The 13,538-nt window shown below is 24.4% G+C and overlaps 1 protein-coding gene across 2 annotated transcripts in view; it reads right to left on the bottom strand.

The window, feature by feature from the left end:
- Nucleotides 1-355: 355 nt before the first annotated feature.
- The window catches only part of LOC111636619 (anoctamin-4-like), a 28,987-nt gene continuing 15,804 nt past the window's right edge, over nucleotides 356-13,538 (bottom strand). The window contains exons 3-6 of one of the 2 annotated variants that reach the window (XM_023381903.1): nucleotides 9,863-10,020; nucleotides 4,630-4,773; nucleotides 2,207-2,302; nucleotides 356-393 (exon numbers count right to left, since the gene is read on the bottom strand). In XM_023381903.1, coding sequence (XP_023237671.1) covers nucleotides 388-393; nucleotides 2,207-2,302; nucleotides 4,630-4,773; nucleotides 9,863-10,020 — 404 coding nt within the window. In that variant the 3' untranslated portion in view covers nucleotides 356-387. Of the gene's footprint in view, nucleotides 394-2,098; nucleotides 2,303-4,629; nucleotides 4,774-9,862; nucleotides 10,021-13,538 lie in introns of those variants that run through there. The other variant, XM_023381902.1, reaches the window with a different exon arrangement.

Genomic DNA, 13,538 nt, shown 5'->3' with positions numbered 1-13,538 from the left:
CTTTTTAATTAATTACTAAGAATAATTTTGCAATTTTAACTTTTGTTATAAATTCCTGATAACATGATAAATTATGAAATTTTTACTAAAAAATTTTTGATTCTTTCATAAAAATTAGAAAAATTGTACAATTGTGCTAATTTAAAAAATTGATTAGTTGAACAATTATTATGTTAGCATGCAAATAAATAATGGAACATGCATCTAGTGTAAAATATTAAAAATTTAAAATTATAAAATACTTTATTTTCTAAAACAATTTTAAAACCATTTAAAAATATTATTAGCTAAAACAAATGAAATTTAATGTGCTATGATTAAAATATTTAAAAACATTGCTAGTTCTAATACATACCATGCATTGCTTGTGATATTATTATAATCTTTCTAATTCTGCAAATATGAAATATGTTTTTAAAACTAAACGTAAAAAAATGTATATATGAATTCTAAACAAAATAATAATGTAACCATTTGCATTGAAATTTTATTATGAAAAGTTTATTCATATACTGTTTATTCAAATTAAATGAAATTTTATGATATATTATTAACTATAAGTTCATAAATGTTATCTCAAAAATGTTACAATAATTTATGAACATCTTTTTCTCACTTCAAGAAATTATTAAATAATGCTATATAATGTATTGTTTTAAAATATCAATTATAAAAATATTTATTATTATTTATAATCTAATGTGCACAATTTGATTGATAAAGTTGTAAATATTTTATTTAAAATAACCATTATTATTTAAATTTACAATTGCTTGAACAATTTAGCATCTGAGAACAAAACATTTGATTGATTGCTAAGAGAGATACTTTCAATAAGTTTTTGGATTATATGCTGTATATATTATGCAAAAAAACAAAATTAAATTCTGATTCTGAATTTATTATAATTATTATTGTTTTAAATTTTGTAAATATGGTATCACTCAATTAAAATTTACTTCATAATATTTGTATTTTGAATTAATTATACTTAGATATGACAATTTTTTTTGTAAATTTTTGTAAAATTTTCTATTTGAGTTTTCTGAATGCATACCATGGAGTAATTTTAATAAAAGATATAACCTATTAAGGTTTACTCTTTATTTCAGTATTATTGCTATGCTATATTGTAACTACAAACTTAAACAAACATATGCATTCTTGTATATAGAGAATCATAATACTATATGGCTGATCTTTTTGTATATCATCACTTAAAATTAATCAAGTTTGTTTTCTATATGAAAAACAAAGCTATGATACAAACTATAAAATTATTCTGAAATTTAAATACTATAATTTTACCTCAATCTTCACTAAGGACAAGTTTTGGCTATTCTTTAGTATTGACTTAAACAAAAATTTATTATATTTAATTTATAATGTATTTAATTCATAATTGAAATCTATAGTTATTGTTTCTTAACATTCATTTTACTATAATAAAAAGGGACTTATCCACTGAATGAGGCATTCATTAAATTTCAGTTGTCCAAAAATTCTGTTAAATGTTATTTAATATATAATCAATTTTAGATAGATTAATTCATTAAAAAACATTTCATTCATCTGCTAAACATATTTAATCTAAATAATGAAATTTGCCCTTCATTTGTTTATTTTTTCAATTATTAATAAACAAATATTTATTATCCTTCATAAAATATTTAATACTCATTTTTCTTTGAAATATTTCAAACAATGTTTTTACTAAACATTTTATATTGTTTTGACTAGTTTAAAGTTCAGCTCTTAGTTTGGCATCATAAAATGTCTAAAGAAAAAATAATAAAGTATATAAGCAAGATATTCACATATGGATGCTACCAAATGCATAAATAAAATATTACATTTAATTTGTAATTAGAATTAATTTCAAAAATGACTTTTAAATTTTTGTTAATTTCTTTCTTTTTCAAATTTTGTACAAATATTTATTTATAGAACAAATTAAGAGATTTAATTCAGTGCTTATAATTTTTTAATCATTGATTCCCATTCACTACTCAATGGTATTAAAAATCTTATTGAAATTACAACATATTTTTTAAAATATTAAATTTTATTTTTTTTATTTCAATCTGCAAATGGTTACTTTTATTAATATTTTCATGCAAATGTAATAAAAATATTTGGTCAGTGATTTAGCATGATTTAAAACCAATTTAAAAACATGCAAAAGCTAAAATAATTAAAAGAAAACCTCTTTAATAGGCATCTTGAATTGCATAATTTCACCATAACGACTTAATACTTCCCATGGAGCATGAATCTTCACAAATTCCAACTCAGCTTCTTCCTGTTGTTATGATAAAATTAACATAATACACAATTAAATATCTTACTTAATTTCAAACAATAATAGCAAAATATATAATATAAAAAGATAATATATATTTCAAATAGTATGAAAAATATGTTTTCCTGTTAATTTCTATACTTAAGGATATAGAAAAACAAATGAAAATTTAACAATTAACAACTTTCAAAATTATAACAATTTTTAAAAAATTTTTATTAATTTATTCTTCTTTCATCATCCAAAATTATATATTTATTTAAAATTATTCATTTTAAATATATGATGATTAGAAATATGAATGACAAGAACAAAGGTCTAAATTAGATTTTAAAAAGCAGAGCACATCAATTTAACATTACTAGATGAAATATAGTCAAAACTTTTGGCAATAGTCCAAAATAAATAAAATATTCTAGAACAATCATTTGTGCATGTGAAGGGCAATTAGTATGACATCTTGCCATTTGAATCATAATACTTTGTATGCCTTAACATAAATTAAGGCAAGAAAAAAAATTAATATGCAAATGCAAGATTCAATAATCATTTTCTACTCTCTTCTGTTTGCATACTCCAAATAAAAAAATATCTTTCTTTAACATATATATATAACTTTTTCCTATTTATTTTATTAAAATTATATATACAGGGTGGGCCATCGAAAACGAAACGGCAGAGTTATCGTGTTCATCCAAGCAAATCCCTCGGACAGGTCGATTTTATTTTCAAGGGGGACATCTTCTGCAATAAAGTTTTTGCGATTTTGAATACCACAGATAACAAAAAATTTTAAAAACTCATTCATTTTTTATTAACTAAACAAACACTTATTTTGGAAAAAAGTAACACAAACTATTAACAAACATAAAATAAACCTTTTAAGCTGGACCGCATATGCAAGGAAAAAAATACTTTTCCTTGAGAATAAAATCGACCTGTCCCAGCAATTTGCTTGGACGAACACGATAACTCTGCCGTTTCATTTTCGTTGGCCCACCCTGTATAATATACAGTATATTTATGTTCAAATTCAAAAGTTGAATATTTGACAAAGATTCTTAAATCTGATCTAATATATGTATAATCAGATTTATGTATTTTAATAACTTAGTTGTAACAAAAAAGAAAAGTTAGTTGCAAACTGATTTTCTCCTAGAGAGAAAGTGAAAGAATCAGTTATTAAGACTGGAAAATCTATAGTAAGCATTACATAAAATATATACTCTTCTCTTTGTTAATAGTGATATATTTATATAGAGGACTATTTTTCAGCTGGAACATACTAGTACACCATACTAGCAGATAGCATAAAAAGTATCTATAGCCAATACTTACTACTGACAGTTGCTGAGTAAAAACAATTGCATATATTCAGTCACCATATATGCATACTGGCAGTAATTTTTTTAGAAAAAGAGCACTGCATATATAATATTCTATTATAAATATGTATAATTTAAAAGTCATTTTTTGATGATAGTCAGTCAGTTTTGTTAACAATTAAAACATGTAACATGATAATTCTCCTCCTATAAGCTACATTCTAATTGCTTTTCACATTGCTACAGAATGAATTTTGACAACTAAAATAACTATATCTATTTTAAAATGTAGCTCTAGCTTGAGCTTTAAATATATTGCTTCAATTACACACAACAGCATTACTTTCCACTTTTTGCTAATAAAATCAGAATAAAAGATGAAATTATCATTTTGATTTATTTACTTTTTAAACTCTACAATGTAGAAATCCATTTTATAATAATAACAGTAACTTTGAAATACAATTTCAAAGTTACTTTCAAATATTATTTCAAATATTATTAAAAGAATTTTCAAGTTAGAAGACAATAGTAAAATAAATCTTTGTATAATGTTTTATAAATGTCAGTGAAGAAATTCTTCATTATTTTACTGATAGAAAATTTTAAAAATTCATTCAATTTATTTTAAATATAATATAATAAAAATCTTTACTTATCAAAAATTATTATAAAAGAAGTTTCGGTGAAAATTTATGCAATAAGAAAAGTAAATTTTAGATTTCATAGATCTCATATAATTTTCATCCATATTATGATAAAATTATATTAAATGCTGATTTTATTCATTTGTATATCAATCCTCAAATGCACTAAATATTAATACATTAAAATTATGATCATAAAAATGTCAATAAAATATGCATATATAAGTTTATTTTCATTGTTTACTGTAAACATGAAACTAATTTTTGTTCTTTTCATCTAAATTAATATTCACATAACTAGTTCACATACACACAGAAAGGTATAATTAAATTTGTTTTTAATATTAATATTTACATTTTTTGCATATTCTAATTCCAATCCTTCATATTTTAAATTTTCTTCAAATGTTTCTCGAGCTTCTCTCATTGGAGAATTTTTATCATAAACAAGGACAAAATCAATGCGACGAATGCCATCATCAAAATATGCTGAGCAATCCTGTAAAACAATGTTTAATATTAAGTTTTAAATAAATTAAAGTAAAAAACAGGCTTTGATCAGTTTATCCTTGAAATCAACTGTACAAATATATGTATTTTCACTGAAAATTTCACTGATAAATTATATATTAAATGCAAATGCACAGAAAATGACACTTCTATTTCATGTTGATTCTCATTTATAAATAAAGTTTGCTCTAGTTTAATTTTTTTTACTAAATACAAAATTCTTTGAAATACTATAATCTATTTTACAGGATTTTACACAAGTAATCTGATTCAATTTATAATTTTATAAAATGAGGCAAATAACTTTACATAACTTACTTGAAGCTTCTTGTCCTTTAAATTTTGTGTTTCTAAATCATAGTGTACTGTATATTGAAAATTCAAATACTTATACTTTTCCTGTTTGACAAGGCCTTAAATTATCAAGGTACTATATGATTTAGAAACACAACTTGTACATAATTTAGCATTTTTTATGGATAATAATTTAACTGTTAACATTTCTTTTTAAATATTTCTAAGGAATACATATCTTTATTAAATATTTTAGAAAATATATTATTATAATTTTCCATTAAAAGTTTTTACTATCTACCTTCATTAGTTTAGAAGTTAGCAGACGCATGCCTAAAATATTGTTTTGGTAATAGAAAAATCAACTAAATCCAAAGCTAAATTTTCAGTCAGAACAAGTTAGTATGCTTTACCAGCAGACAGCATAAAAAGTATTAATAATGGTACATAGTACCAGCAGTTTCTCACTAAAAGCAATTCTACACATTTAGTCACCATATATTATACCGATAGTAATTTTTAAAGAAAAGGCCACTGATTAGGTCTGACAAAGAAAATCCTTAAACAGAATAAATCTTTAATAATGACATTTAACAGTCTTACTATCAATTACTGCAATATTTATATTACATTAAAAGAAATTTACATAATAGAGATTATAAATATAATCTAAAGCAATGTTTCTCAACCTTGTTGTAAGAGTGCCTCAAGTATGTCGTAAAAATATTAAATATTTTTTTAGAATTTTGAATAAGCTTTTTTAAAATTTCATTTATCTTTTATCTTTTTACATTGGCCAATCAGAAAGAGAAGAAGATATTCAGTAAAATGCCAGCTGTTGCAAAATTTGTGGCATCACCATACCTCCCTAACAAAAGTTGAGTACATCTATGCATATGCTATCATACCAACTCTATAAGCATTGTGGCTTAGCAGCTTAAAAACTGATACTAGCTCTTTATGCATTAACTCAAATAATCTTTTTATTTTTATAATATATTTGTAAAATTGTGAGTTTGGTCTTTGTAAATTTAACTTCTGTATATTAACTTCTATGTTATAAAAAACTTTTTAAAAAATCAATCATAATTTACTTTAAATTTTGAACATTTTTATTTTAAAAATTATGGTGTGTTGCAGGAATCCTATTAAATTTGAAGTATGTTGCTAATCCAAAAAATTTGGGAAACACTGATCTACAGTAAGTAAATTTAATTTTCAATTTCTTCAAAATTCTTTGATAATATATGAAATATAAAAAAATACTCTCTACAATAAAATATTTTAAAGAGAGAAAAGCTTTTTCAAGTAAGTTCAAAAATCTACATTTGACTTTAAGAAATGTTTTGTATGCAATATTCCATTTAGACAAAAGTTTTGAATCTCTAAAAAATAGTTTTGTAGATTTTGAAAATATTTAAAATATGCTTAAAATTCTGTTTAATTATACAAAAAATAGTAATATTTTGTAAAGCCATTTTTAATTTTTCAATATTAAATTATTTTTAATATTACTTTTGTACGGCCTTAATTATATTTGAATATATTTTCTTTAAAATCTAAATATGATTTTATTATAAATATTTCTCTATACACTAAAATTATGTACAGGATGTACCACATAAAAACTGGTTTTGATCACCAATTGAATAAATTGTTGTAATCTACAAATTGGAAAAAATTAAACAAAATAAAATTAGACAAAACATTTGAAAATTTAGTTTTATTCACAAAATATTATGGAAACTTGCACAACCAATGCTTTGACATTTAAAGTGACCTGGTATTATTCAATCAGTGAATCAGTTTTACTTGGCCACTCTGCAATTTACACTTACATTACTAAGGATTTTCATAATCATAAATTGTATAAAATGATTATTATATTCTAATAATACAATATTTTCATATTACATAGTAACTGTAATTAAATAATTTTCTATAATGATTAATGTAGGTAACTTTTAATTTGAAAACAACAACAGATTATCTAGTAACAAGAATTATTCATATTTCAAGTAAGAGCCAATTAATCAAAGCTTAAGTATCTGATTACAGTTAAACTAATAATTTGAAAAGGAGTATCTTAAAACTTTTTTCTTAACCTTCACAAAAAGAATTTTATACATCATAAAATATTTTCAAGAAATTACAATATTTTTATTCACAGCTTAATAAATCAATTTGTAAATATCACACAATAACAAGAAATCATTTTCATCTTTTTAATTAATTACTAAGAATAATTTTGCAATTTTAACTTTTGTTATAAATTCCTGATAACATGATAAATTATGAAATTTTTACTAAAAAATTTTTGATTCTTTCATAAAAATTAGAAAAATTGTACAATTGTGCTAATTTAAAAAATTGATTAGTTGAACAATTATTATGTTAGCATGCAAATAAATAATGGAACATGCATCTAGTGTAAAATATTAAAAATTTAAAATTATAAAATACTTTATTTTCTAAAACAATTTTAAAACCATTTAAAAATATTATTAGCTAAAACAAATGAAATTTAATGTGCTATGATTAAAATATTTAAAAACATTGCTAGTTCTAATACATACCATGCATTGCTTGTGATATTATTATAATCTTTCTAATTCTGCAAATATGAAATATGTTTTTAAAACTAAACGTAAAAAAATGTATATATGAATTCTAAACAAAATAATAATGTAACCATTTGCATTGAAATTTTATTATGAAAAGTTTATTCATATACTGTTTATTCAAATTAAATGAAATTTTATGATATATTATTAACTATAAGTTCATAAATGTTATCTCAAAAATGTTACAATAATTTATGAACATCTTTTTCTCACTTCAAGAAATTATTAAATAATGCTATATAATGTATTGTTTTAAAATATCAATTATAAAAATATTTATTATTATTTATAATCTAATGTGCACAATTTGATTGATAAAGTTGTAAATATTTTATTTAAAATAACCATTATTATTTAAATTTACAATTGCTTGAACAATTTAGCATCTGAGAACAAAACATTTGATTGATTGCTAAGAGAGATACTTTCAATAAGTTTTTGGATTATATGCTGTATATATTATGCAAAAAAACAAAATTAAATTCTGATTCTGAATTTATTATAATTATTATTGTTTTAAATTTTGTAAATATGGTATCACTCAATTAAAATTTACTTCATAATATTTGTATTTTGAATTAATTATACTTAGATATGACAATTTTTTTTGTAAATTTTTGTAAAATTTTCTATTTGAGTTTTCTGAATGCATACCATGGAGTAATTTTAATAAAAGATATAACCTATTAAGGTTTACTCTTTATTTCAGTATTATTGCTATGCTATATTGTAACTACAAACTTAAACAAACATATGCATTCTTGTATATAGAGAATCATAATACTATATGGCTGATCTTTTTGTATATCATCACTTAAAATTAATCAAGTTTGTTTTCTATATGAAAAACAAAGCTATGATACAAACTATAAAATTATTCTGAAATTTAAATACTATAATTTTACCTNTACTCGCATATAAGACAAGGTTTTTATTCATTTATCACAGCTTCAAATTCCTAGGTCATCCTATATGCGCGAGCAAAAGATTCTTTGAGTTTTTGCAAATAATTTTTGTGAACCATGCATTAGTGTTTTTTACCGAATGCTTTTTACCCTCTTGTATTTAAAAACGTAAGTATTTTATCTGGTTGTTTGAATTGTTCTTGTATATTGTCAGGAGTAAAGATGAATAACAATAGGAAAAGCAACACTTTTGAATTGAATTCCAGATTGAAATTCGGAAATCACACAGGAGCACAATATAAGTTTTAATCCATTCCCATATGAGAACAGATGATTATTCGGAAATCAGAGTTTGGAGAAACTCATAAGTGTAATCGACGGAAAATGGATTCGTCAATTTTACAAGATTTTTCCTTAAAGTTTAAAATGCTAGTAATTTTTGTGGAAACAATGTGTGCATTTACGTTCATTTGATATTTTACTTGTAATTAAATGAAATAAAATTAGAATTGTATTAATAAATCTAATTTTCTTTATTTTGATCTTTAAAGTCACACCTCGTCCTATATGCGAGGTCATCTTATATGCAAGTAAATACTGTATTTGAAATATCACTACTACAAAAACATTTTTTGGATGTAAAGATTTCATTCCAAAATTATTTTAGCAATTACAGCAATCAATAATTATAATTATTGATTGCTGTAATTATATTTTACAAATTAGCAATTTTAGCAATCTATAATTCTATATAAATCTAATGTGTAATTGTTTCTTTATTTAAGCATCAAATTTTTATGCAAACAAAAAAAATTCCTGAATTAAAAAAAAAAATCTTTTATTTAGTAGTAAGCAGTTATAAACAAACTGTAAAACATTTTAAAATAACAAAGTCCAAATAATATTTTTTTATGTATAATTTAATTATGAAGTACTTTAAATAAAAGAGTATTTATTTAGTTCATATTTATTTAATATAAATAAAAAACATTGTATATTTGTTTCATTTGTTTTATCTCTAGTACTTATGTTGTTGTTATGTTATGTTACAAAGAAAAATATCTGAGACAAGAATCCTTAAATGTTTTGTATGTTTCAAGCAGCCTAGTTCAATAAATAGATAAATAATTTTTTAGAGATAGTTTAATAAAGATAGCATTGTATTACTATGGTGCTATCTTTATTGAACTGGCTCTAATTTAAAATTATTTTTTTAACACTAAAATAATTATTGGTATTTTGAATATTAACTCACTTGAGCTGTTGTTTGTATAGATGAAGCACCATCAGCAAGAGACTGCTTCTCAGTGAAACTTATAGCATCTAAAATGCTGTTCTTAAAATCTGCAGTTAAATAACTACTATTATTTGTAACATTTTCTAAACTATAATAAATGCTGATGTCGGAAGCACCTACAAATAAAATAACAACAGTAATTATATATATTTTAAATTAAAAATAGTTTAATCAATTATTTATTACCATAATACCAACTGCCACTTTCCCTCTGTTATATATAACAGCCAGAAAAGTAAAATGAAAACTTTATCAATATTATAGATACAGAAAAAATATTTTAAGCTATTTTATGCTTAAAATAATAACAGACATGTCTGTTGATCACATGATAATGTATAATATGTACCTTCCTCATCAAACAGACTGTAACAGTGTATATCCTAGCATATTTTTCTAATCTACTCAAAACATATATGTATATACTATGACAATTAAAACAATGAAAAAAGTTGTGTTATTTTCTAAAAATAGTTTCTAGTTTAAAAGGTATTTTAAATATAGTTTTGATAACACAAAATAAATAAAAAATAATGTAATTTTTGTTGCAACTGTTTTATTTATTTTAAGCAGCCACTGATATCAAAATTTCAAGACAATATACGTTTAATTACATAGAAAATTGTATAAGCAAAATGTGTATAAATTTAAGATAGACGGTATACTTAACTAATAGATTTCATTATTAGAAGAAAATCATAAATAGAGCTATTAAATACAGTAGAGTGTCAATTTTCCGAATCAATTGGGGACTAGGGTTGTTCGTATAACTGATATTTCGGATAACCGACTTATGTACGAAAAAATAGTTTAACGTATCCGATGTTAAAATTTTTATCCGTTGCGTGTGGCTTTGCGTTGAATTTTCGTCAATGTTAAGCCTAGCAAAGACTATTGTATCGGTAAAAATTATTTTTTTATTTTGTACAAACAAAATAAATATATTGAAAAATATAAAAACAATAAAAAATTATACTTCAGATGTTAATTTAGTATCAAAAACGTAAAATATTTGAGTAGCCCAAGACATAGCCAAAGATGAAGCACTACAGCACTGGCGAAAATTTAAATTTGCCGACTGGAATTCTTTCGGATGATTAACTTTCGGAAAATCGATGCTCTACTGTATTTTCAAGAACAAAGATAAAATCAGAATAATTGAAAATGCAGAGTAAGTTTAGTCAGTTATTAAATTAGAAAATCTGAATAGACACTTTTTTTAATTTAAAATATTTATATCATTTGTTACACACAAATTTGAAATCATAAATACAAATATATTAAAGTAAAAATAAATAAAAGACAAATATAATGTACCAAAATTTCAGGCAAATAACCTTCTTCACAGTACACTCTGCAGAAAATTGCAAAAACAAAAATAAAACCTTTGTAAAACTTGCTCTACCATGTACCTGTGCCTCTGGAGCAGCCGTTGAAAGCAAGATAATTACTACAATGTATTAGGGGCAGTCAAATGAAAACGAGACATATGGGAAAAAAGTAAGTAAATTGTTTATTATTTCAAAAGTAATTGCCATAACTATTAATACATTTGTCCCACTGTGAGACAAGACAGTCAATGCCTTCATAGAAAATGTTTGCGGTTGCCTACGGAACCATGATTGTACCCAGGCGTGCACCTTTTCGTCCGAAGCAAATTGACGACCACGAATGTCTTTCTTCGAGGCTCCAAAAATATGGAAATCACATGGAGAGAAATCGGGACTGTATGGAGGATGTGTATGGACTACGCTGCAGAAGTTCCCAGCGAAACTTCTGCAGTGTAGTCAAAACAACCTTGGTAATATGTGGATGGGCATTATCCTGCAACAGAATGATGCTGTCTATCAACATTCCTGGGTGTTTGGATTTGATGGTACGCTTCAATTTTTGCAAAGTTTCTATGTACAGCTGTGTGTTAATTGTGGCACTGTATTCCAGAAAGTCAACAAGCAGCAGACCTCCATAGTGATGTTGGATGCAAACACGACTCACCGACCTCACTTCGAGCATGTCTAACAGACAAATGGCACAGCGGTGAATGTTCACACTGTTCCTTCCTGATTCCCAATAGAGGGCACTTCTATATACACACCTACCTGCATTACCAACTTCCGTGCCACAATTGTTATATAGTTTGTCTCGTTTTCATTTGACTGCCCCTAATAGTTTAGAATTGCCATCTCAAGCACTAAAATATTGTTTTTTCTGTTTCATTGCTCTGTTTTTGCTATTTCTGTTAACATATCATCATAACTACACAATTTCCAGATTATTTGGACTATAGTTTGGCTAACTATTAATAATTAATATAAAGTAATTTTTTTAAAAGATATGCAGTTACACTGATATCTTATACTAACATTAACTTATAATTACAATAATTTATTATTGGATTGTTCGGAAAGTAAGTTCGTTTTTTTTCCGTGGAAAAAAACACAATATTCTTATGATAAATAAATATTTTATTGAATTATATGTTGACCATTTTGGTCAAATACCTGTTGTCATCGTTTCTGGTAGTAGCACGATTTCACATTCATAAAAGTTTTGATCGTTCCTTACAAAAAACCGATCCAAGTGATTTTTGACATTGTCATTTCAAGTAAATATCTTACAGTTAAAAAAAATTGTACAGACCGGAACAAGTAATAATCTGAGTGTGCTTGATCTGGCAAATACGGTTGGTGTGATAGCATGTCCCATCTAAGTTATAACAGTTTCTGACGAGTTACCAAACTTGTGTGAAATTTGACATTATTGTGGTAAAACACTACAGCTGTTTTTTTTTATCAATTCTGGCTGGCTTTTTCTGTTTGATGATATTACGCAATTTGTTTACTCGAATGCAGTACACTTTCGAATCAATTGTTAAATTGTCTGGTAAAAGCTCCAAAAAAAAATTTCCTTAATATCCCACCAAATAGAGCATTTCTCTTTAAGAACTCATGGAATTCATATATTGAGCTTTGAAATGAAACCAATTTGTTTCAAGTATTCATAAACTGAACTGTTTACGAATACTTGAAACAAATTGGTTTCGTTTCAAAGCTTCAATTTGACAAATTTAATCTCTTAGTGATTTCACGTGTTGTTATTCCGCAGTTTGCTTCAATCGGTACTTTTATTTTGTTTTCATTGGCTTCAATTGGCCATCCATAACGTGGTGCATCTTCAATACTGAAATTGCGAGAACGAAATTTTGTAAACCAGTTTTGGCACTGTCGTTCTGTCAACACATCTCCACCATACATGTCACACGATTTTTTTCTTGCTTGAACGGCATTTTTATTTTTTTGGTAATAAAAAAGCAAAATATGCCGAAGATGCTGCTTTCGATCTTCCATATTTGATGGGACACAAAAAATAAACAATTGCACGAAATCAAACAAAATTTTTTTACAAATAAGCCATAAAATGCTAGCTGTCAAAATATATAATGATAATACAGTTTAGAAAAAAAATGGCAGGAAAAATATCACTAATCCGTCTAGTGGTAAAAAAAACGAACTTACTTTCCGAACAACCCAATAAATTAAATAATTTTACACAATTTTTATTTAAGTATTAAATTTAATTCAAAATAATAATTAAGAAAACTGAAACTAAAGATGACATTATCTTTCTGCTTTAT

Source organism: Centruroides sculpturatus, unplaced genomic scaffold (assembly GCF_000671375.1).
Source record: "Centruroides sculpturatus isolate CEXI.00-Female unplaced genomic scaffold, Cexi_2.0 scaffold678, whole genome shotgun sequence".
Lineage (NCBI taxonomy): Eukaryota > Metazoa > Arthropoda > Arachnida > Scorpiones > Buthidae > Centruroides > Centruroides sculpturatus.
This window is presented reverse-complemented; position numbering and strand designations above follow the sequence as displayed.